Source organism: Amphibalanus amphitrite, unplaced genomic scaffold, assembly GCF_019059575.1.
Source record: "Amphibalanus amphitrite isolate SeventyFive unplaced genomic scaffold, NRLGWU_Aamphi_draft 000236F_arrow, whole genome shotgun sequence".
Lineage (NCBI taxonomy): Eukaryota > Metazoa > Arthropoda > Thecostraca > Balanomorpha > Balanidae > Amphibalanus > Amphibalanus amphitrite.
The window spans coordinates 395,789-416,373 of record NW_024881731.1 but is presented as its reverse complement, the minus strand read 5'-3'; the positions used below and the strand labels follow the sequence as shown (position 1 = coordinate 416,373).

The following is a 20,585-nucleotide window of genomic DNA, read 5'->3' as shown; positions in this document are numbered from 1 at the left end:
AAGGTTTGATTTGTGAGTGGCTGGGGAGTGGGGATGCTTTCCGTTTCGTCTCGCGATCTGGTTTTTATTGATTGACGAGAAGAGGCATTATTTTAGACGGGTATCCTCCGCATTGTAGAACTTCCCTTCCAACCTTTCAACAAAGATGCCCGGTGTCCCGACTCGCCCAGAAGGTATATTCTTTTCTACTGGTTATCTAGTGAATTATTGCCAGCGAACCGAGGCTACTAAAGAAATAATGCGACCTTGTTTCCAAATGATTTCGTCCAAGGAACTTCGAAATGGCTTCGTTCGTCGACAGTGGGTCCAGCGCATCGCTAGTCATGATTGGTGGTGTTTCGTCATTGCATATCATCGTTATCGAGCCCATAGTTTAATGCCTCATCAATGCATTACTGTATACCTACCTCAGAAGTCTATCACGGGAGATATGATTGTCTGACACTTGACTGTCGAGAGTGAGTTTGTTTCTGCGTGGTTTTACTGCCGCGTTATCGTACGTGAAGTGGACTAGATGAAGTGTCCTTTGCTATTTGTATGTATTCTGTTTAAAGTGGAAGTAGCGAGACACTGGTGCTCAAATTGCTCATCTCTTGAGTCGCGTCCCTTCCAGTGTTCTTCCTTGTGACGTACGCTCTGCTGAGTGACTGGCCTATGTCTAACTAGGAAGCTCCGTCATCCGCCTGTCCCGTGTGCGCTGCTGTTTACCCTGGCCTGCGCCGCTGTCGTGTGTGTTTGTGTGCTCTTGTGTGTGTGAGTGTATGCGTTGGCAGCCGGCCCGCCGCCGCGGCCGCCTTCCGCCCGTGCTGACCCCGTCCCCGTCCGTCTGTGACCCGCAGGTGATCGACTTCGGCAGCTCGTGCTACGAGCACCAGCGGGTGTACACGTACATCCAGTCGCGCTTCTACCGGGCGCCGGAGGTGATCCTGGGCGCCAAGTACGGCATGCCGATCGACATCTGGTCGCTGGGCTGCATCCTGGCCGAGCTGCTCACCGGCTACCCGCTGCTCCCCGGCGAGGACGAGTCCGACCAGCTGGCCTGCATCATCGAGCTGCTCGGCATGCCGCCGCAGAAGCTGCTCGACTCGGCCAAGCGCACCAAGAACTTCTTCAGCAGCAAAGGCTACCCGCGCTACTCTCGCGTCACCACGCTGCCCGACGGAGAGGTGGTGCTGGGCGGCGGCCGGTCGCGGCGCGGCAAGACGCGAGGCCCGCCCGGGTCCAACAGCTTCGCCAAGGCGCTCAAGAACTGCAACGACTCGCTGTTCATTGACTTTCTGCGCCGGTGTCTGGAGTGGGACCCGAGCACGCGCATCACGCCCGGCAACGCGCTGCGCCACCCGTGGCTGCGGCGCCGGCTGCCGCGGCCGCCGGCCGACGACTCTGTGTCGTCCAGTCCGGTGTCGAGCAGTGGTCTGCGCGCCTCCGGCTCCGGCCGGCTCAACACGGGCAGCAGCAGCAAGCTGAACACCCTGGGCAGCGCCGGCTCCAGCGGCGGCAAGATGCGCGTCTCGGTGGCCGACGACGGCGCCAGCACCATGCAGACCCGGCTGCACACCAAGCTGCCCAGCGTGCCCGTGGAGCGGATGGTGCCGTGACGGCCGCCACCGCCCACTGTCGGCGTTTGATCTCTGCCGGGCCGCGCTAGCGCCCCGACCCGTCTCGATGTTACCAGGCGGCGCGGCGCCGCGCGCCGGGCGCTGCAGCTGCCCGTGCCGGGCCCAGGGACGCTGGCCGCGCCCCGCCCACCCGGCGCCGGAGCCAACACCACGTGATATTGCGTCCGCTTCTGTCACAGTATTAGTGATGTGAACGAATCCGGCTCAATTTCCGTTCAAACCAGTGACCCGGCGCGGCGCGCGCGCCATCCGAACTGAGAGAGAGGGAGGAGGGAGAGCGGGCCGGATAGATGTTGCGCTGCCTGCGTGGCAAGTCTTTCTGCGGGGCAGCTGCGGCGCCCGCGGGCGGCGCCACGGAGCCGGGCGGGTCGCGTCGGACGGACTCAGAGCCCATACTTAAGCGCGGCGAAGCTCGATTCCCTGCGAGTGTGATCGCTCGCGCGCGCGCGCGTGGCCGTGCCGAGCGTGTGTCTGTCGGGCTGCGGCTGGCCCGCTGTTGTCGGCACCGCGCCCACCGGCGGACGCACACTGCCCAAATTGTTCCACTCCACGCCGCCGCCTTGTTCTGTTATTTTATGCGTGTTCGGCCGCCGATGACCACCAACGGTCCCCTCTCTTTTATTTAGGAACGATCTTGCGAAATGGATTCGTACCTATTTATAACGGCTCTAATTTGTCCTTTTGGACGAGTTTTACCTGGGAATCTTTGAATTGTGACGATTTATACTTTGATACCATAGGTAGATTCTAGCACCATGCGCTAGCGCATCGCTGATATTATGAACGTGTCTCACCATTTGTTGGCATTTTTATGAAAAAATCAAAGAAAAATGTGGCTCTGTGTATGAGCTGGTGAGGCTAAATTTGTAAGTGGTAAAAGACATGTGGAAATTGGCCTGTGGTATGTGCACGCCGTCGCGGCCACTCGTGTTGCTCCCATCCTTGCCCTGTGTACAGAATCTTCGTCTCAGACGGTAGCACTTGCTGCGCGCTCTAGTGGCAAATCTAGGCAACTTGTGCCTGCCGTTCTTTGTGATAGATGCCGTTGCCTGCGGTGCGGTTTTCTACGGTGAAGTCTGATTGTGAGCGCGCCCATATATGAAAATATACAAGTCAGAGAGTGTACGAACATGTCGTGTGTTTTGGGAGCTGTTACTGTTATGCGAGGCAACTCACCGTCTATTGGCCTCCGTTGGCATCATTCCAGCAGCTTCTAGCTTCAGCCCTGTGTGCTGAACTGCATGACGTCACCGGTCTGATCTGCTTATGACGTCACCGCGCGGCCGAGTTGGCCAGTCCGACTGTACTCACCCAGCTGTGCGGGTTGCTCAATATTCGGCACGTGGTTGTTTAAATAGCTGCTGGACACGCACTGTGCGAGCTGTCTGACAGGTCTGGGCGGCCGGACCGGTCACTCGCCGCCTGAGGCGGTGACTCCTCCGCGGCACGTGCCGTAGCCTGGCACGGCGCCGGCAGAAGCTCTGAGTGGTTCCGGTGGCCGGTTAGGAGTCACTGAACGCTTCCGTGCGCGGAGATGACGAGCCCGGGTGACGTGTCCTGTTGGGACGGGGACAGCGCGCGTCTGGGGTGACACATTCTGGGGACGGGATGAGCTTATAGCGTGACCTGTCACCCCTGTCTCTTTGTCCCAACCTCTTTCTCATGTAAGACCTAGGAAATTTAACAAAAAGACTCCACCATATAAGCATGATTGCCCCTGAGCTTCGGCAACCTCGAGCAGCTCATATCATCCAAATTACCGCCTAAAAAGTACGGTAGGTTGCGAGGTAACTGTGAAATCTTCAATGTGGACGAAATCATTTTTCCCTTCACCTTTCTTGTGATTTATCGTCTTTGTTGACTTCTTAGCGACTTCTCCCTCCTTTGTTTGAAAGCATTTCAGTAGCCTCCAACTTTCATTCAGTTTCATGAAAAGCATCATCTGACTTCTGAGAGCGGAATCGCTGACTCCAAAGGTCTCGTGTCGCTCCCGCTCGTGAACTTGCACTGTTTTCCAGTATTACGTGGAATTGACAAGACTTCGCTAGCCCAACTCAAAGTCATAGAAAACCTTCTTATTCTGTATTTCGGTTTAACGTTGACGATTGGTCCAATATCCAGCACTATATACAAGATATCTTTTTAGGGAGAATGATGTAAAATGTCGACACTGCCAAAGGCGTAAAACCGATCAGCTCGTTTGAAAAGGGCTCAACCTAATGGTATTGAGATATTCACAAGCATCAGCATCTTCAGAGAACTCATTCAACTGTCTACTTTCGAGCAGCGATGTACATATTTACAACATTTATGAAAGTTCGCGACCAAAAATAATTATGGACACGTGCACGTGCATAGGATATCTCAATGATATCAAAAGGTAGTACCAATCGGTTCATATTTACACTTGTATACGTATATCACCAACTCATAACTTACAGCATGTCGCACAAACCATCGCAAGTAGAGCATTGCGCTACTAACGGTCCTGACCGGCAGATAAGCACTTACCGCTCCAGCTTCACATTAATGCACACAGCCTTAATGTCGAAGGAAACCGTGGCAGTACCGCAAGTTACGCACTAATACACCACGCAAATGCTCATCCACCCATACACAATACACATCCTCCATACTGGAAAGTGCTGGCCTAGCAAAAATACAATACGGCAAAACACAACACCCACAACGGTGCAGTATCGACAGGTACTCACTAATTGTCCAATGTCCATACCTCGCCACACAGACTCAGAAAAGTTCAATAACTCACCCCCGTTATCTCGCTCCTGACTTGATACTCAGTCCAGCTGAGAGTCAAGAGTCAGGCAGTCTCAGTTACCACATCACCTGCCCGTGCTTCTATCCTCAGGATCCCGTCCCTCCTCACATCTTCATCTTCTCACTGGGAACCAGGTACCCATCCATGTCCTCATCTTTATACTTGGTGGAACGCACCTCTTCGTAGACATTTCCCTCCTCACCGCCTCCATGGAAATCCACCCGTACAGGTGTCGGCGGGATCTCATATGACGAGCGAGGAACAGAGTACGCCTCGCGAGAGCTCGGTACGTCGTACAGATTCGACTTGCGTGGAGTGTCGTACACATGCGCGTACACTCGCTCTTTGTCGGTACTAGCTCCGCCATTCTTCCCCGAGTAGTCGTTGGGGAGTGCACGCTGAGCGAGGCCGAGTTCATGTAGTGCTCGGGCGCTCGGTGCCGCCGACAGAGCCGTCATGGTGTTGAGCCGGTTGTCCTCCTTAGCCTGGTGCTGAGCGGCGGTGGCAGCAGCGGCCAGCTGTAGGTTACGGATGCCGTAGAGAGGGTTCTCGAGGAGTTTGTCGTGACGCAGCTGAGCTCGCCGCCGACGGAACCAGATGGCAGCTGAGATGACTGAGGCCAGGGCTATCACAGCTATCACCAGGACGGCGAGCACGGCCGGGCTGACAGCAGCCTGAATGCCACCTGTTGGACGAGACGGGAGATACAACTGTAAGCGGCGGCCACCAGGGGACACGACTGCAACGCCCAGCGGGCGAAGTGCGAACTGCGATGCTCATTTGGTCTTGGATTGGAATAGTCTGAGGCATACGACTAAGGAATCATAAAGAAAAAAATTGTGAAAGATGACCGAGCTCATATGCACTGGCAGAACTGCATCCAAAGCGTCAACGAGCCAAATGTGTGCGTCAAAATAGGAAAACTACATTAGGTGCTATAATAATTTAATAATTATGGAGAACGTATATATTCGACTAAAAAGCATGAACCTAATTTGCAGCTATCGGGCATCGACTTTTTACACCAACGGCAGCGCAATCACATCCCTCTGCAAATTCATTCAAATCCTATACTAGCCATGTCTTTACCTGTCTGAGCCTGCGCGGAGACCAGCTCCAGATGCGCCGGGCTCGTCCAGATAGTGTTGTCACCGATGTTGAAGAAGCAGCTCCACTCGCCGGCAAAGCGCTCCGACATGGTGTCGACGCGGACGGAGCAGTCTCCGGAGGCGAGGTCACCGGTGAAGGACAGCGGCAGATCGTCCAGAAGTGACAGTGTCTTCTGGCTGAGTGAGATCACCACGTCCCCAGGCAGAGCCCAGCCGCAGGAGGCCACCTGGCGGCGGAGAGCGGAAGCGTTAGTTCGGTGAAGCATTAGTACCGTTTGGACGTTAGAGAGCAGTGGCAGCGTCCAGAAAGTCGCTAGTGGGTCGGGGAATTTAGCTGAAGACAATGGTGCTGGATTACGTCACACAAAACGATACAGCGGATACAGCAGTGTATTCATAAGCTGATTTTCATCTGAAAATTTTCAGCGGGTTGATCAGAATATTAGCTCATTCAATACAGCTCCGAACCACAAAATCTTCTAGAACAAGCCTACTCCTGCGTTACAGTCCAGTTCAGTTACCTCCTCCCGTACCGTCACCCACCTCAGTGTTGGTACGACAGGCGAGCTCGGTCGTGCCACCCGGCGGGACGCTGGTGTTGGCCGGCCGGGCCACGATGGTCGGCTGGCTGGCGCGTGCTGACAGGGTTGCTATGGCAACGGCGGCAGGACGCGACACCAGCTGCTCCTGCAGCAGCGAGATGTGCACAGAGCACACCCAGCGGCCCACGTGCACCGGTCGCACCTGGGGAGGGATGGGGAAGGTCAGACGAAGCACACACGCAAACGAGAGCGACAAACGCACCCAGGCTGTTTTGGGTGTACCCTTGAACTTTTATTATTCTATCTCTCCAACAAACGAGCTAAATTTCGATTTAACGGGACAAACATTCGCGCAGCGCAAGTAACCAGTAAAATCTCCATATTTCTGCACAGGCTAAGGTTCATAATCTCATGAGACAAAATGGCAAAGGCCGAGATTCGCCTACCGACATGACATATGACCTCAAACCATCCCAAGGACTAGCGGTGACCTCAGACTACGGCAGGACGTGCAGCGATTGACTTCAGGTCAGGGCAACTTGTTTTCAGTCACACAGACACTGACCTGTTTGATGCGGATGCTGCAGTCGCCGTCCCGTTTGGGGTAGAACTCTTTGACGTCAACCAGCTCGTAGGGATTGTCGGTGCGATTTAGGAGCCACCTGTCGACAGAACAGCGAGTTAGCTTCACAGGCTTGGCAGACACCGCAGTTACACGTACGGAAGTCGCAGGAAGATTCATACGATTTATTAGTTGAATTCATATCTGATGGAAGCGTATTTACTGGTGTCATGGTAACAAGGGATATAAATTTTGTAGGCAACCATTGACGAAATAAATTAAAAACGCAGCGGTTTGAAGAAAAAAAAAATCGGCACAGAGGAGCGCCCGCAGTCGGTACTCACTTGCATCTGGTGGCCTCGCCGCTGGTTTTGCATTTGAGTATGGCCTCGTCTCCCTCTGTGACCAGCACGTCCGACGGGTGCTCTGTGATGACCGTCTCAGAGGTGGCCGCCACCGCCAGACCTGGAGAAAAGAACGGGGGAAGGTCAGGTCAGATAGAGGGCATTTCGAGAGGTAAGGTCATCAGGTCATGTGCATGGGCAATGTTATGTGTAGTGGCGAGTTTAGGTATATAGGATTGCGGTAAAGCGAAGGGCTCAGATGAAGTATTAAAATCAAATGTAGAGATGAGGTGAAATGAAGGCGTGAGATCATGTGAGGTCGCAGTGTCACAGCAGGCGTAAGACAGACGTCAGTCACCCAGGCATGAAAAGGAGGTCAGTTGCAGGGATGATGTCAGGTGCAGGGCAAAGATGTACGACCAAAGCCATTAAGTGGTAATTAGCGACCTACATTCTCGTCAAGTCCAGTCCATTTCAGCCCAGGAGCGAGTAACGGATCGGGAGTAACGAGCAGAGCAGATGGTTCAAAACATGACTGCACTTAATTGTGCCACCGGTAGACAGGCCCTGTTAAATACCTCAGCCGATCACCAGCAGGTGTTGGGGCACGTTTAATGAGTCCCCGCCCGACCCAGACCCATCTCTCCTCAATGATCCGTGTAACTGTATCAGAGCGCAGCCCAGACACCTCTCCGGTGCCGTCCCGTCCGCACCATCTGGCGTCTTGTTCTGGACGCTGCGGGTGAACCCGCTAACCCATCAGCTACACGTCCGATCGAGTGGGTGGCTACTGACCAGACTGCAGCTCCGCCCGGCTATTTTGGAGGAAGTTCAGTTCTGAGACCTCAGATGTCAGATCGTGGGACGGGGGTCACTGAGACCGAGGGCGGAGGATCCTGGGACGATGGGCAGTGGGGCTCACATCCGCTCAGACACCCCATTTATAGCGACGACAGGGATTACGGTTCCAAATAGACGAACTTAGGATTACTGTACTATTTTTACCAATCGCGTGACGCGGAGATAAAGTCGGACTTGTGTTCAATGCATGCTAATTAGTTCATTACTCCCTCAACGTCACGGGGGAGATTTGGTCAGACCAACATCCAGCACCTTTTGCGTCCAGTCCCGTCGGGTTTTAGGGGTTGCCGCGGAGTTGTTAACTGCGACACCCGCTGGTCTCCTCATCAGCCAGCATACGCGACAACAGTAGTTTTATTATGTTGTCGGTTCATCGTGATGGCCTTAGATCTATGATGCGACGCTTTTACTGAAGTGTTCTCACTAAAGCGGATCATCTATTTGACGTGTTGGCCAAACCAAGCACTGTGTCACCTCAGGGTGGACACATCCGATGGTCGTGTATACGAAGGGCTAATGCAAAGTAAGCCATATCAGAGACTTGCAAACAACTGATGCCACGCCACATTCATGATTCATCAGTGCCGCTGCGTCTCGGTAACCAGAGCGGCACGGTCAGTGCCGCACTGCACTGCTACCAGCGACCGTACGGACCGTACTCACAGCCCGTACGGTCCGTCAGCAGTGACGGGCTGAACGGTGTACGTGTCTGAGAGGCCGGCCGGTGCGTGGGGCGGCACCTCGCCGGTGCAGCAGAGTCGGACAGCACACCACGACAGGTGGCGGACGGAGACCGTTCATCTGACCTCTGTGGTGCTCCCGAAGGATCACTGGGTCACTGATCACTGGGGCAGTGGGATCCATGGAATCAACGGACCCATAGGATCACCTGACCAACAAGACCATTGGACCAGTGGGATCACCGAAATAGTAAGATCATTGGATCAGTGGGACCACCGGACCAGATTGGACCATCCGCACAGCGACGTGTCGATGCACACCTATGACGGTGATTATTGGTACCGAAGAAGACGAAAGGTCGAACTTTACCGACTGACTTCATCGTCCTTCAATAGGCGGGAATCGCTAATACTCGTACTAATACGGGATAGACCATTCAACAGCACGAACTATGCTGTCTGGTCGGTAGGCATCACAAGCCTGCCCGGGCGAGCCCATTCTGTAGCGCCGTTCCAGTCGTTTCAGCTGCGCCTCAGGGCCGTACCACCCAAGAACCGCACCACCGTCACCCTCGGCTGGGCAAACGGCTTCAACTCGGCTGCCCGTCACGGTACACGGCGAGCGGCACGACCGACTCAGTGTCATTCCAGGCAATCGACGGTGCTAGGAAGGCCGGAAGTGACGCCGCAGTAAGCACTTGATAATCATGAGCTTTCCGTGCTGGCTTTTAAAAGCATTGTGTTGAAGGCGGCCGACGAGCGCAGGCTTAAGCTTGCCCGTCATGAAACTACACGCCAAGTTTGATTATTAACTTATATGGTGTTGCTATTTTTGCAAGTGAGTTTTCCACGTCATAACACGCACAGCCATACTCACTGAATTCATCTGTCAAAGCATTTCCACATCCCCTAATAGGTATATCGAGTTGCGTGAGCCACAATCGTGAGGAACGCCCATTTCCACCTATTTAACTACGTCCGGTAGCCCTGCGTGAGACATTGACGTAATTCGCGCACCCTTCGCTGACAAGAAACTTCCTCCTTGGCGGGGATGTGTCGGGTCAGTGAGGACCGGGGGCGGCGCCCCTATCGATCCCCGGGTCACACCCCGAGCAAGTGGGCGGGGGTGTGCGGAGGCGGCCAGACCATCGTCGGCAGACGCCGATGACTCAGAGGGGACTTGGTGACCACAGTCGTTCGATCCAGACTATCAGCGAGGCGACGGAAACGATGGGGAGGGAGGCAGGACGGCGGCAGCAGCACGAGTGATGAAAGCAGCAGCGGCGGTAGCGGAACCGGTAGCACGACGGCCCTAAGACTACGGCAGCGGAGAGTGAGACGGTGCCGGCGGAGACGAGGAGTCTTTTTTGCGCCTGTTGCACCGGTCACGAGGATCGACACGCGTGCAGCTGCGCCGGGATCCGCCGAGGTCCCGAGTTCCGGTCGGATCGCGCCGCTCCTTCCGTTGAGGACATTTCAGTGACGAAACAGAAAGCCCCAGCTATAAAACTCCCAGCGAAACAGAAGCTCACTGAATACAAAACTTCCAGCCACAGCCGTGAGCCATACTAATGCGGGCAGGAAAAGGGCGACGGTAAAGTCGTGATCAAATATTAGGTTACAAATCAAAGAGGCACTGTCAGATCACGTTAAAGGTAGCAAAATAATTCACTCTGAGTCAAAAGAAACAAAGCAATTCACATAAAAAATGCATAGGCATCATTCGCAACTGTCAGGGTTCAGGAGTTCCACACAAGACTACAGCGGCAAAGCCGATTCTTGAGATGACTAGACCTTTGTGCTGCCGTTTAAAGTGCACGCGCGTCTTTACATAAATGGGTGTCCGCGCCCCGGACACCCATCTCCCACAGGCCCAGATTCTGCCGACTATCCGTGTCACAAATTCCATCCCGAGCTCGGCACACCTCTCTGACCATCCCTGACGGTGCTATATACCCGCTGCCTTGACCGACGACCATTTGACCAATGAGTGCGCGCACTGGAGCGCGACCGTTCTTGGGGATGGCTCGCCAGAGCGAGACGGCGCATAGAGTGCGCCCAGAGAACCCAGAGTCATCAGGGTGTGGTCTCAATCCGCCGAAAGCCTCCGAGATATTTGGGACACGTAGTGTAAAGAAACCGTTAATATCACGATATAGACAGGATGAGCCGGAGCTGCCATCGAATAAGGTAATGGGCTTTCAGATAGCATCCTCCATCATGAAAGTCATCAAAAGCCAAACTGACAGGTGCATTATTCATGAGCTAATCGTTTAGCTAAGCACTACCTGCTGAGCGGATAAAGCCTTGTCAAACATTTCGACAGGTCGCACGCTGTTATATCCACACAATATATAGGACACGGACTTTCCGTCTGCAAACAATGGATACTGATCAGAGTCAAAGAGTTCCACGGTCCACGCCCAGTCACGATTTTTCTCACGGGTTCTCAAGGGCCGGGTGTCGATGCGTGGCACCGAAGGCCGGCACCGGACAGGCTTCAGGAATCCGGAGCCACGGAGCCACCGGAGCAGCCGGAGCCACGGAGCAGCCAGAGCCGCCCCTCCCGGCCGTCAACCGAGCGTGACGGTCGGGATGGACAGCCGCGGCGAGTGCTGCTCCTCCGACACCTGTGCGCCTAAGGACCGGACCGAGAGGATGCACTGGGTCACCGGTCAGCTGGATAGCGTGCAGAGCCGGGTGCACTTCGGGTTCTCTGAGGCGTCGAGAGCGACAGAATGTGACGGGAGAGGCGGAGTCAAAACGGACAGGCGGTACGGTCAGCGGTGGGTCGGAACCCGGCCGTTTGACCCAGGAGGTCACGGGTGATTGTTGGGCCCAGTAGGTCACGAGCCCCTGATCCGGTTGACACCACCGATGAGAGCCCGTTCCAGCCGACTGCATCTCAAACCAGGACCACGGCCCAAACCGGCCCATCCCAGAGAAAACTCGACGGGTGACACCGAAATTAAAATCAAACGCTGACTTACTGCATGAGTAGGCCGCAGAAAGTGGAATGCGACGACCTCATTCAGTGTGAACTCATGCAATACGAGCCAGGAGCAGGTGGCTGAAGTTAAGGAGTGTCATGTAGGCTGACAAGCATGAGAGAACATTGAGGACATCTCATGCACAAGCTGTACCTACATATTTGTATTAATAATACAAACAGAATGCACTCATCGTTGATCGCTCACTTATCCTACAGCCAATGCATTACAAGAGATTGCAGAACTATAAGTTATCCTAACGTTTGTGATCTGTAATTCTCGGGACCAAAAAAGTAAGGTACCTATACGAATAAAAGTAACGAACTGGGCACACCTATGCGGTCACCGTCTAAAACACTGGTATCACAATACGCTACGTTTCCTCTGTCCATCCCTCTCCCCTTCATCCGGGAAGTCATTTTCGAGGAATTTAATAAGGAACAGGAAGACTGTTCCAGTTTACCAGTCTACACTAGGCTGTTTTCCTGAATTTCAAACTGTGATGATAGTTCTTGAGTCAACCTAAAAAAATCAGACCTCAGAGCCCCGAGGATAAACACCAAGGAAGAAGCCGATGCCATCTGCATGTGATTGGAGCAATTACGATACGGATTTTGGATGTCTTTGCCTTCCGGGCTGCCGTATTACCCTTGACGTGACCTTTTCCTATATGTAGCTGCACTCCAGTGGGAAGAAACTGCCGAAACATGACAACTAACCACAGTCCACAGCTGCAGGTGGTCTGAGCTCTGTACCCTCTTCACCACTCTCGGTCTTTCCATCGGAAGAGAAGACGGCAATGTGCTACAACAGATAGAAGTTGAATAATGAATCGTCTTCACATGTAGGTAACGAGCACGTCGCATGTGACCATAGGCAGGTGAAATATGTAGCAAGCAAATAAGCGATTCAGCGACTGTGAGCAGCACTTTTTTCTGCCGTCTTTTTCTTTATTCCCCTGACATTATAATAAAACAATAAAGTAATACTGTAATGCAGGATTTACTCCAGGTAACATTTTTAATACCATGGCATCCACCATATCATTACTCTGCACCATCCCATCATTCAGCACACTTTCCTTCGGCTGCGTGCAGTCATTGACGGATGGCGTGGTTGGGTTTCCCTGTTTCATGCCAGGAGCTAATTAGCTGGTGCGAAGCCCATGGCCGTCGTAGTTGATAACGCATAGCGCCGGTCTGCCGCCCCCTCGCACCTCTGGTAGGGCGTGGTCCTCCCCCCTAACCCCACACACCCCGTGACAGCCCCGGACCCATGTCCTTCACGGAGCGATAGGTTTATAGCAAATACGGCCCGGGCCGCATCCGGTACCCCACGCTTCCCCGAACATCCTAAATGGTTAAACGAGGCTCGTGAATTCGTTTCGCGGATCAAATTACCAGTCTCGACATGCTCTTTGAACTGGAATATAAGTGCGTGTTTTTTTTTATAGAAAGTTGACTTCGAAAACGCCGGCCCATAGAGAGAATTATCAGATGAAAATATCGGTGAAGAAATATGACGGCAATTGAAAGCCTGAGCAGAAAAAGCGGCGTTGAAGAAACTCATGTCGAGGACGGCCGTAGAGCGCCGATGGCTTTTAACCCGCGAGTTGCTGGGGGGGGGGGGGGCGTTAAACGCCCCCACTTTTTCGCCGGGCCATAGCATAAAAATGGCGCGCCGCAGGCGCGCCAAATTTTTGGTACCTGTAGGGAATTGATTGGAGTTTATTGTGACAAAGTTTCAAAAAAATCGGTCGGAAAATTTTTGAGATATCGAGGTTTTAGTGACGTCATGATTTCTGAGTTTTCGACCAAAAACGGCATATGTTCAAAAAATCATATAAAATCACAGAATAGACATACAGACATGCCGTAAACGCCATTAGACTGCCAATACCATAATCAATCAAATGGCTATCTTCGATTATTGATTATCGTTCCGTATTTTCCATAATCTTGAACTGAATCTTGGCAATTTTTCGTGACTACTTCACGACCATGATACATGAATTTCTTAAATTGAACTTTTTGAGCCAAACACGTACACATATGATAAAATGAATGTCACCATCGTGTTCTACGCCCAAAATTACCTATATAACATGTGTCACAGGCTGCAAATATCAGTTTTGATTTTCGGGGATATGTGCCTACCCGGTTGACCTGACCTTGACCCTGACCTATGCTTGACTGACCCCTACATGGAGCTGACACTCTTGTAGGCCTTATAAGATGGATTGTGCACCGTTTTCACAGAGTTTATGGCGAGCGACGCCCATTGCGAAGTCCTGAAGTCCATGCTACTGAAAGCCCGATTTCAGGTGTTTGACCTGACCTTGACCCGACCTGTGACCTCAAAATTCAACTTTAAAGTACTCATCTGAAGCGTCTCGTCGCGCTCTTTCGTTTGCCGCCTCGTGCGTTTCGCTGCGCCTATTGGTTCTCGAGTTATCGGCTGGGGGCGTTTAACGCCCCCCCCCCCCCCAGCAAACGGTGGGTGGCGAAATACCCCAGCAACTGCCGGGTTAAAGGAAGACTGCCACCTTCAAAAAGTTTTCTCAGATCGGCCCATGACTTTTTCCCTGGATAAAACGAAATTTTAGAATTCACCTGGCAAGCTATCATCACGTGAATCGCGTAAAAAAATTATCGATTATCATAAATTATCAATCGGATAATGTCTAGCGACAATGTTGACACATCACTAGACTTCAAGGTCATAAGATATGGAAGCGGGTTTTGTCGCCATAAACGGCGCGCATGTTACAATTGAAATATACAATGATCCTTGCTTTGGTTATGTATGTCGTGTTTACGCTTTTGGAATTGCCTGTTTTAATGAGTTATGTTATCTATATCTTAAAATATTCCAATTCTGATTCATCTGATAGGTATATATATACATGTATTTTGGCATGTGATATTAAAAGCAAGACTATTTCCAGGTTTATATGAATAGTGATAGACTAAGTTGAGACAAGTGCTATTTGAATAACAAATACCTATGGTATTGGAAAAATTGTCATGAATCTGATAGTGTTTCCATTCCAGCACCAATTTCCCAGTCTTCAAAGTGTGGCAGGGAGCTCAATCCGTGACAAGATGTTTGGGACAGTCAAAACATTGCCCCAAGCGGAATGCCGAGACCTGGGCAACCCAATTCCTTTCATGAGGGCCCCTCATGAATATGATGAAAATGATATAATGATGAAGTGCATCATTTAATAAGTATGAGAAGCGAAATGAATCAATGCTGTGACAAGCTTTCAACTTCTGCCCCAGATTTCCTTGCTTCTGCCCCAAAATTCCTCAAACCTGCCACAACCTGTGGTGTGTGCCCTGACAACATATTGTCAAGACCTGCCACGTTTTGCAGACTGGCCCATTTCTGTATGCCTACCTTCCAGGTGAAGATGCCTGGTGAGCGAGGGAGAGGACGAGGACGGGTGAGGAGAGGAGGTGGTCGAGGGGCAAGAAGAATTCTCAACTTTTCACCCACCGCCCAGCCCGAGCCCCAAAGGTAAATAACTGAATGTTTCTTACGATGCGATGTGAAAGTATGAAACAATTGTTAATATTTATTTAATTGCCATGTGTGGCCTAGCCTTTATCTAGGTTGCTAGCCAATATATATTTTAAGGTGATTATTGCAATTAAAATTATCATGTACCTACCTTGAAAAGTCAGGTACACTACAAGCAGAAATAATACAACCTAATCTAACCTTACCTAACCTTACCTAATGTAAGATAATCTCACCTGACTCATTGTGTGGTTTGGTGGAAGTTATAAATGTTTTGTGAAAAAAATATGGTTAGTACACAAAACATTTCTAAGGATGTGTTCTTTCTAATCATGTTTTAATTTTGTGAGTCTCTTCATTTTCTAAAGAGTGCAAAAGGAGGTATTCAACTCTGCTCATGATAATTCAAAAGGAATTCTTAAATACAATGCACCCATAAATCACTGATTTTCACTTTGTGGTTCATCAGAAAACACATTCAACATCATTGTCTTTCTATAATGAAAGATGGCACTAAAACATGAACCACTTTTCTTTCAGAAAAGTGGTGCTAGGTGAACTTGATACAGGTGAACTTATTACTTAATACTTAGGACACATGTCTTGACACAAGTCTTGATCTTATCGTGGGAGGCGGCTCGGGTTGGAGATACACGTACACTGGTTATTAGGGAGACCATTAGGTACCATTGATGATTTTACATTGCTGTGCGATAAAGCCATCGGCGAAAAAGCCATCGGCGAAATGGAGAACGGAAACAGTTTCTTTAAAGTTATTACGGCGCTTACGGCGTTTGAGAAAAATGTCGAGTGCCATGGTGCATTTCGAAGAGTGATGCGCTGAGTGCATACATCGGACGGACGTTTTATGGATAACTATTGACAGCAAAATCGTGCCCACCAATTGTTCAATAAATTGTAAAACTAACGCAACGCATTAAACTACATATAAGAACATAAAACAAAATCAAGTTGTGTATGTGAACCTAGCAGACAGTGCAGTGACACGGTTAGATCCGCTCACCCATGTCGCAATTACGTGTCAACACAATAGAAGACGACCAAACGCACACACAAACACAATGCCCAATAACTACGTCCACTGAATGACTCCATTCCACAAAATATAGACGGATCGGGGAAAGGGTGCACCGCGTGACGAACATGCTTGTCAAGGGGCTGAATGGATGGTCAGATAAAAACAATCCGAAAAAAAAACGAGCACGGTTTTACTTTTGACGGACCTTATTCTAGTTTCTAGTAGGTAATTCAATAAGTTTTGAAATAATAGGAGTGATCGTATTCAAAAGTTTACATTCAAACTTAAAATCGGCTTGTTGAAATCTTCAACCAAAATCTTGGCATCGCCGGTAAGTTTTCAGCATATTCGTCTTGACATAGGATATGCAATGCATGCATTTTTAGTGCACTGATAAGTGGCCAGTGGGTAGGTTAGGTGGGATCATAGATGGTGTTTGACATGCAAATGCTAGGATATAGGATATGCAATGCATGCATTTTTAGTGCACTGATAAGTGGGTAGGTTAGGTGGGATCATAGATGGTGTTTGACATGCAAATGTTTGGCAAACTTGATGTCACCCACCGTTACGTACCGGTTCAAAACGAGCAAAAAATAGCCAGCTTGCGAACGGGGCCCAGTCGGAACGTAAAGCATTAGGATTGAAAGGCAAGGATCAAATAACCACTTTAGCCAAAAGTCCTATGCTACGTAATGTCCCATTTCTACTCACCAATGGCCAGAGCCAGGAGTGCGGCAGATCGTTCGATTATCGCCATCGCAGACCGATGGAGAGTGACAGCAGCTTCACGTCCCTTCCCACACCAGAGAGCTTCCTCACGAAGCCGTCCTCTGGGAGATGAACAAGACGAGCTGCAGCTCCTCAACTCTCTTCAGCCAGTCTCAGCAGAGTTGAGCTTCAGAGACTGAGAGCTGTGCCAGCTCAGCACCGCAGCGTCCCAGCCACCCCGCCGACAGCACACAGCGTTCTGCACTGAATCCAGCGCCCGCCGACCTACCGCGCTCCGCCGAGCCGCCCACCGTACTGTGACGTCACACCAGAGAGCTGAGTAAGCCGGTGACGTCACACCCACACAGCTTTCGGCGCCGCTCGGAGAAAGGCCCACGGGCCATGCGCGGTTTCGGGAGAGTGGATTGGGTCACATGATGACGTAGGCCCGGGTCGGGACCGGTCGATACGAGCGGGATGCGGTGTTACGTGATCGTTTTGACCGGAGGGCGGTGATAAATTGGTGGTCCGGCATCGACGAGTACTAAAATTTCAAATGAATTAAGCGGATGTGTCTAATATTTGAATAATATTCGGAAATAAGAACAAGCACGCTGATGGCTCAGCAGCAATGCCATTGGAACTAAGCCGAAAACCAGTCGACTTCTACATACAGAGAATCACAAACCACCACAGCAGCTATGTGAAATGTTCTACGTGTGCGGAACTGACTACCTGTATGCAGCTGACCAGCTTCCGCCATATTTTCCTCAGTTTCATAACACCAAACGCCACTTTCCCAGGTACAGACAGAACCTGAGTCAGTTGCAACAATCGATTATCTGAATCATCTGCAGTGGGCCAGGTTTTTCGGTCTGAGCACTGGAGAACAGACTAGAATAGAATATCTATCGCGGGTGTCCAAAACAAAAATCGTCCCTACGATCAAAGTTAGAGAGATGGCCTAAAAAAATCATGGACGAAAGTGCCTCTACCAGTGCCGCGCCTATCAACTTCAACAACATCGATGTAAGTTCAGTAGCCTGCTGTCTGCCTTTCCGTCACCGCTGAGACGGCGGTGTAAGTGAAAGCGGGCCCAATCGTTCTGCAACACATTTCGTCGTACGCACACACGCGTACCAGCACAAATGCGTCAACATCGACGCGGAAGGAGCAAACACACTGCGCGCAAGCCCAGCGTATACGTGAAGACGGGCACGCTCGGCACACTGGACGGGGATGATAACGCACACACGGCACACACGCACATAATGCGTGGCGCTGGCGAGTCTGGCGCGGACCGATAGCGAGACGGTGTTGGTGCAAGAGGGGAGACGCAATGTGGGTCTTCGCACGGCCGTTGAACTATGTAGGCTGTAGAGTCCCGAGGTTTGAGTGTGGGACGTGGGTGGGGAAGGCGGGTAGAGACATGGGATGACCGGTCAATGGTAACAGCACATCCCAAGAGCAAGTCACATTCAGGCTACCACACTTCCTAACATTGTTTAACCATTATATTGTTCTTGTGTTAAAGGTAGTGTGCCACCTTTGAAAGATTTCCCGTTTTATTTTTCCTAGGATAAGAAGCTTCTGTTTTTACCTAATATCGCAAAAAAAAATCAAAAATGGGCCTGGAATAGTGCCTTTTTCGCCTAAAAGTTTATCGGTTTTTAGATATGTATAACAACTGTAGTGGGCTCACCTGCAAACAGGCGTCGGGCAACAATCGCGAATGCGGCGCACTTGTGACAATAAGCAAAGGTCATTATAGTGTTACGACCATACGACGTACGGGAATGAGTTATCAGCTGTCTAATCGTAGACAACACAATGTCGAGCCTTAAACTGTAAGCCTGTATTGGTATTGTTTCTTAAATTTGGCTGTCGAACATTAATTTGTGGTTTGAAATATGATTTTATGTAAAATAATTGATATGAAACAGCCGTCTCTTAAGTTATGACCCCATTACACCACACGCAAGTGGCAGAAATGACAATGATCAGCTGACGCATTTTTCTTGGCCGAAGTCAGAGCGCGCGGCCCGACGCACCACGCGTATTTGGAAATTCCGACCTCGACGAGCATCAGAAGCCACAGTGGCGTATCCAGGGGGGAGGCCAAGAGGCCATGGCCTCCCCCTTTGGCATCAAACATGCAAGTGGGCCCTTTGGGTCACTTGAGTGCAGTGACGTACCCAAGGGGGGCCATGGGGGCCCTGAGGGGCGCCCTGGTTACCTGAGGGTCCCCCTGGTCACCTGAGGGGTCCCTGGTTAGCTGAGGGGCCCCTGGTTACCTGAGTGGCCCCTGGTTATCTGAGGGGCCCATGGTTATCTGAGGGGCCCCTGGTTACCTGATTGGTCCCTGGTTATCTGAAGGACTCCTGGTTACCTGAGGGGCCCCTGGCTACGGGGGCCCTGGTAACCTGAGTGGCCCTTGTTATCTGAGAGGCCCATGGTTACCTGAGGGGCCCCTGCTTACCTGAGGGGCCCCTGCTTACCTGAGGGGCCCCTGATTACCTAAGGGGCTCGTGATTGCCTGAGAGCCCCTGATTTTCTGAGAGGCCCCTGGTTACCAGTGGGGCCTCTTGGTATATGAGGGACCCCTGGTTATCTGAGGGGCCCCTGGTTACCTGAGGGGCCCCTAGTTATCTAAAGGGCCCCTAGCTACCTGAGGGGCCCCTGATCCCCTGGGTGACCCCTGGCCAGTGGTCTGAAGAAACCCTGGTCACCTGAAGGGCCCATGTTTACCCGGGGAGTACCTGGTTATATGAAGGGCCCCTGCAGTCACATTAAGGCCCTTAGTTACCCTTGGAGCTCCTAGTATAACCGTCCCCTGGTTATCAGAGGGTCCCCTGGTCACCTGGTGGGCCCCTGGTCAATTGAAAGGCCCCTGGTCACCTGAGAGGCCCCTGATTACCTGAACGGCCCGTGATCACTTGGATTCAATGGTATGGCCAGGGGCGAGTGAGCACGTGTCCGTTATAGGGTTTAGGGTCCCCTCGGGCCCGAGAGGACCTGCGGTGCCAATTGGCGGCAGAGGGCCCGCGCTGGCAACGCTTCAACTGGAAAGGAGACCACAGGGCTTGTGAGAACACCCCATGGGCTCTTCTGTAGCCACACTTATCTCCAGAGGGGCCTCACGCTAGGTTCTGAGGGACCTTGCCGGCCTTTGAGGGTCCTTGAAGGCTAATGAGAGATCAGCTGTAAGGGCCTCATACCCGTTTGCTATGGCCCCACGGCCCACACCAGTGTTTCTGAGGGCCATCACAACGGCGCCTGCGAGGGCCTCCACTGCCACCTCTAAGGGTCCCACACCAGTGCCTTTTAAGGGCCTATTTCGGCGGCTCTGAGAACCCCCACACCGGCGCCTCCGAGGGCCCTGAGCAGCGCATCTGACGGTCACTTACCAGCGACTCTGAGGGCCTCTTACCGACCTCTGAGGGTCCCTTGCCGGCCAATGAAGGGCCACCAGTAACTTTCAGGGCCCCACACACGCCTAAGTGATGGCCCCCACCAGTGTCTCTAAGCCCCAAGGCCCTCACAACGGCGCCTGTGAGGACCCCACACCAGCGCATCTGATAGCCTTTTACCGACACCTCTGAGGGACTAACACAGGTGACTCTGAGGCGCTCGCTCGCTTCACTTCCTCATAAAATACCGTGCATTTTATGCATACTTCTCAGTTCTCAAGCAAGAAATGATATTTTTACCTGCCAATTTTGCACATTTTCTCAGGACTTAGACAGACAGACAGACAGACGGACAGAGGGGCCCGTCTGCAAGGGGGGACCGGACCCACTGTGCCCAATCCCCTCATCGAAAGG

General features: G+C 51.7%; 2 protein-coding genes across 2 annotated transcripts in view; one reads left to right on the top strand and one right to left on the bottom strand.

Moving 5' to 3' along the window:
- The window catches only part of LOC122385973 (dual specificity tyrosine-phosphorylation-regulated kinase 2-like), a 32,324-nt gene extending 29,574 nt beyond the window's left edge, over positions 1–2,750 (top strand). The window contains exon 2 of the mRNA XM_043374728.1: positions 840–2,750. Within this exon, the coding sequence (XP_043230663.1) occupies positions 840–1,598 (759 nt within the window). The 3' untranslated portion in view covers positions 1,599–2,750. The remainder of the gene's footprint in view (positions 1–839) is intronic.
- Positions 2,751–3,686: 936 nt separating this feature from the next.
- On the bottom strand, positions 3,687–17,039 carry LOC122385975. The gene is made up of 6 exons (XM_043374731.1): positions 16,765–17,039; positions 6,956–7,076; positions 6,615–6,711; positions 6,051–6,251; positions 5,488–5,734; positions 3,687–5,083 (listed from the first exon to the last, which is right to left on the bottom strand). Exons 1-6 carry the CDS (start codon positions 16,808–16,810, stop codon positions 4,503–4,505), a joined length of 1,293 nt encoding a protein of 430 aa, XP_043230666.1. The 5' UTR covers positions 16,811–17,039; the 3' UTR covers positions 3,687–4,502.
- Positions 17,040–20,585: the final 3,546 nt, after the last annotated feature.

Excerpts from the sequence above, each read along its gene's own strand:
- LOC122385975 (XM_043374731.1), bottom strand. The coding sequence starts at position 16,810 with ATGGCGATAATCGAACGATCTGCCGCACTCCTGGCTCTGGCCATTG. Across the intron at positions 5,735-6,050 it reads CCTGTCGTACCAACACTGAG|GTGGCCTCCTGCGGCTGGGC; the intron begins GTGGGTGACGGT and ends CTCCGCCGCCAG. Across the intron at positions 5,084-5,487 it reads CTCCGCGCAGGCTCAGACAG|GTGGCATTCAGGCTGCTGTC; the intron begins GTAAAGACATGG and ends CTCGTCCAACAG.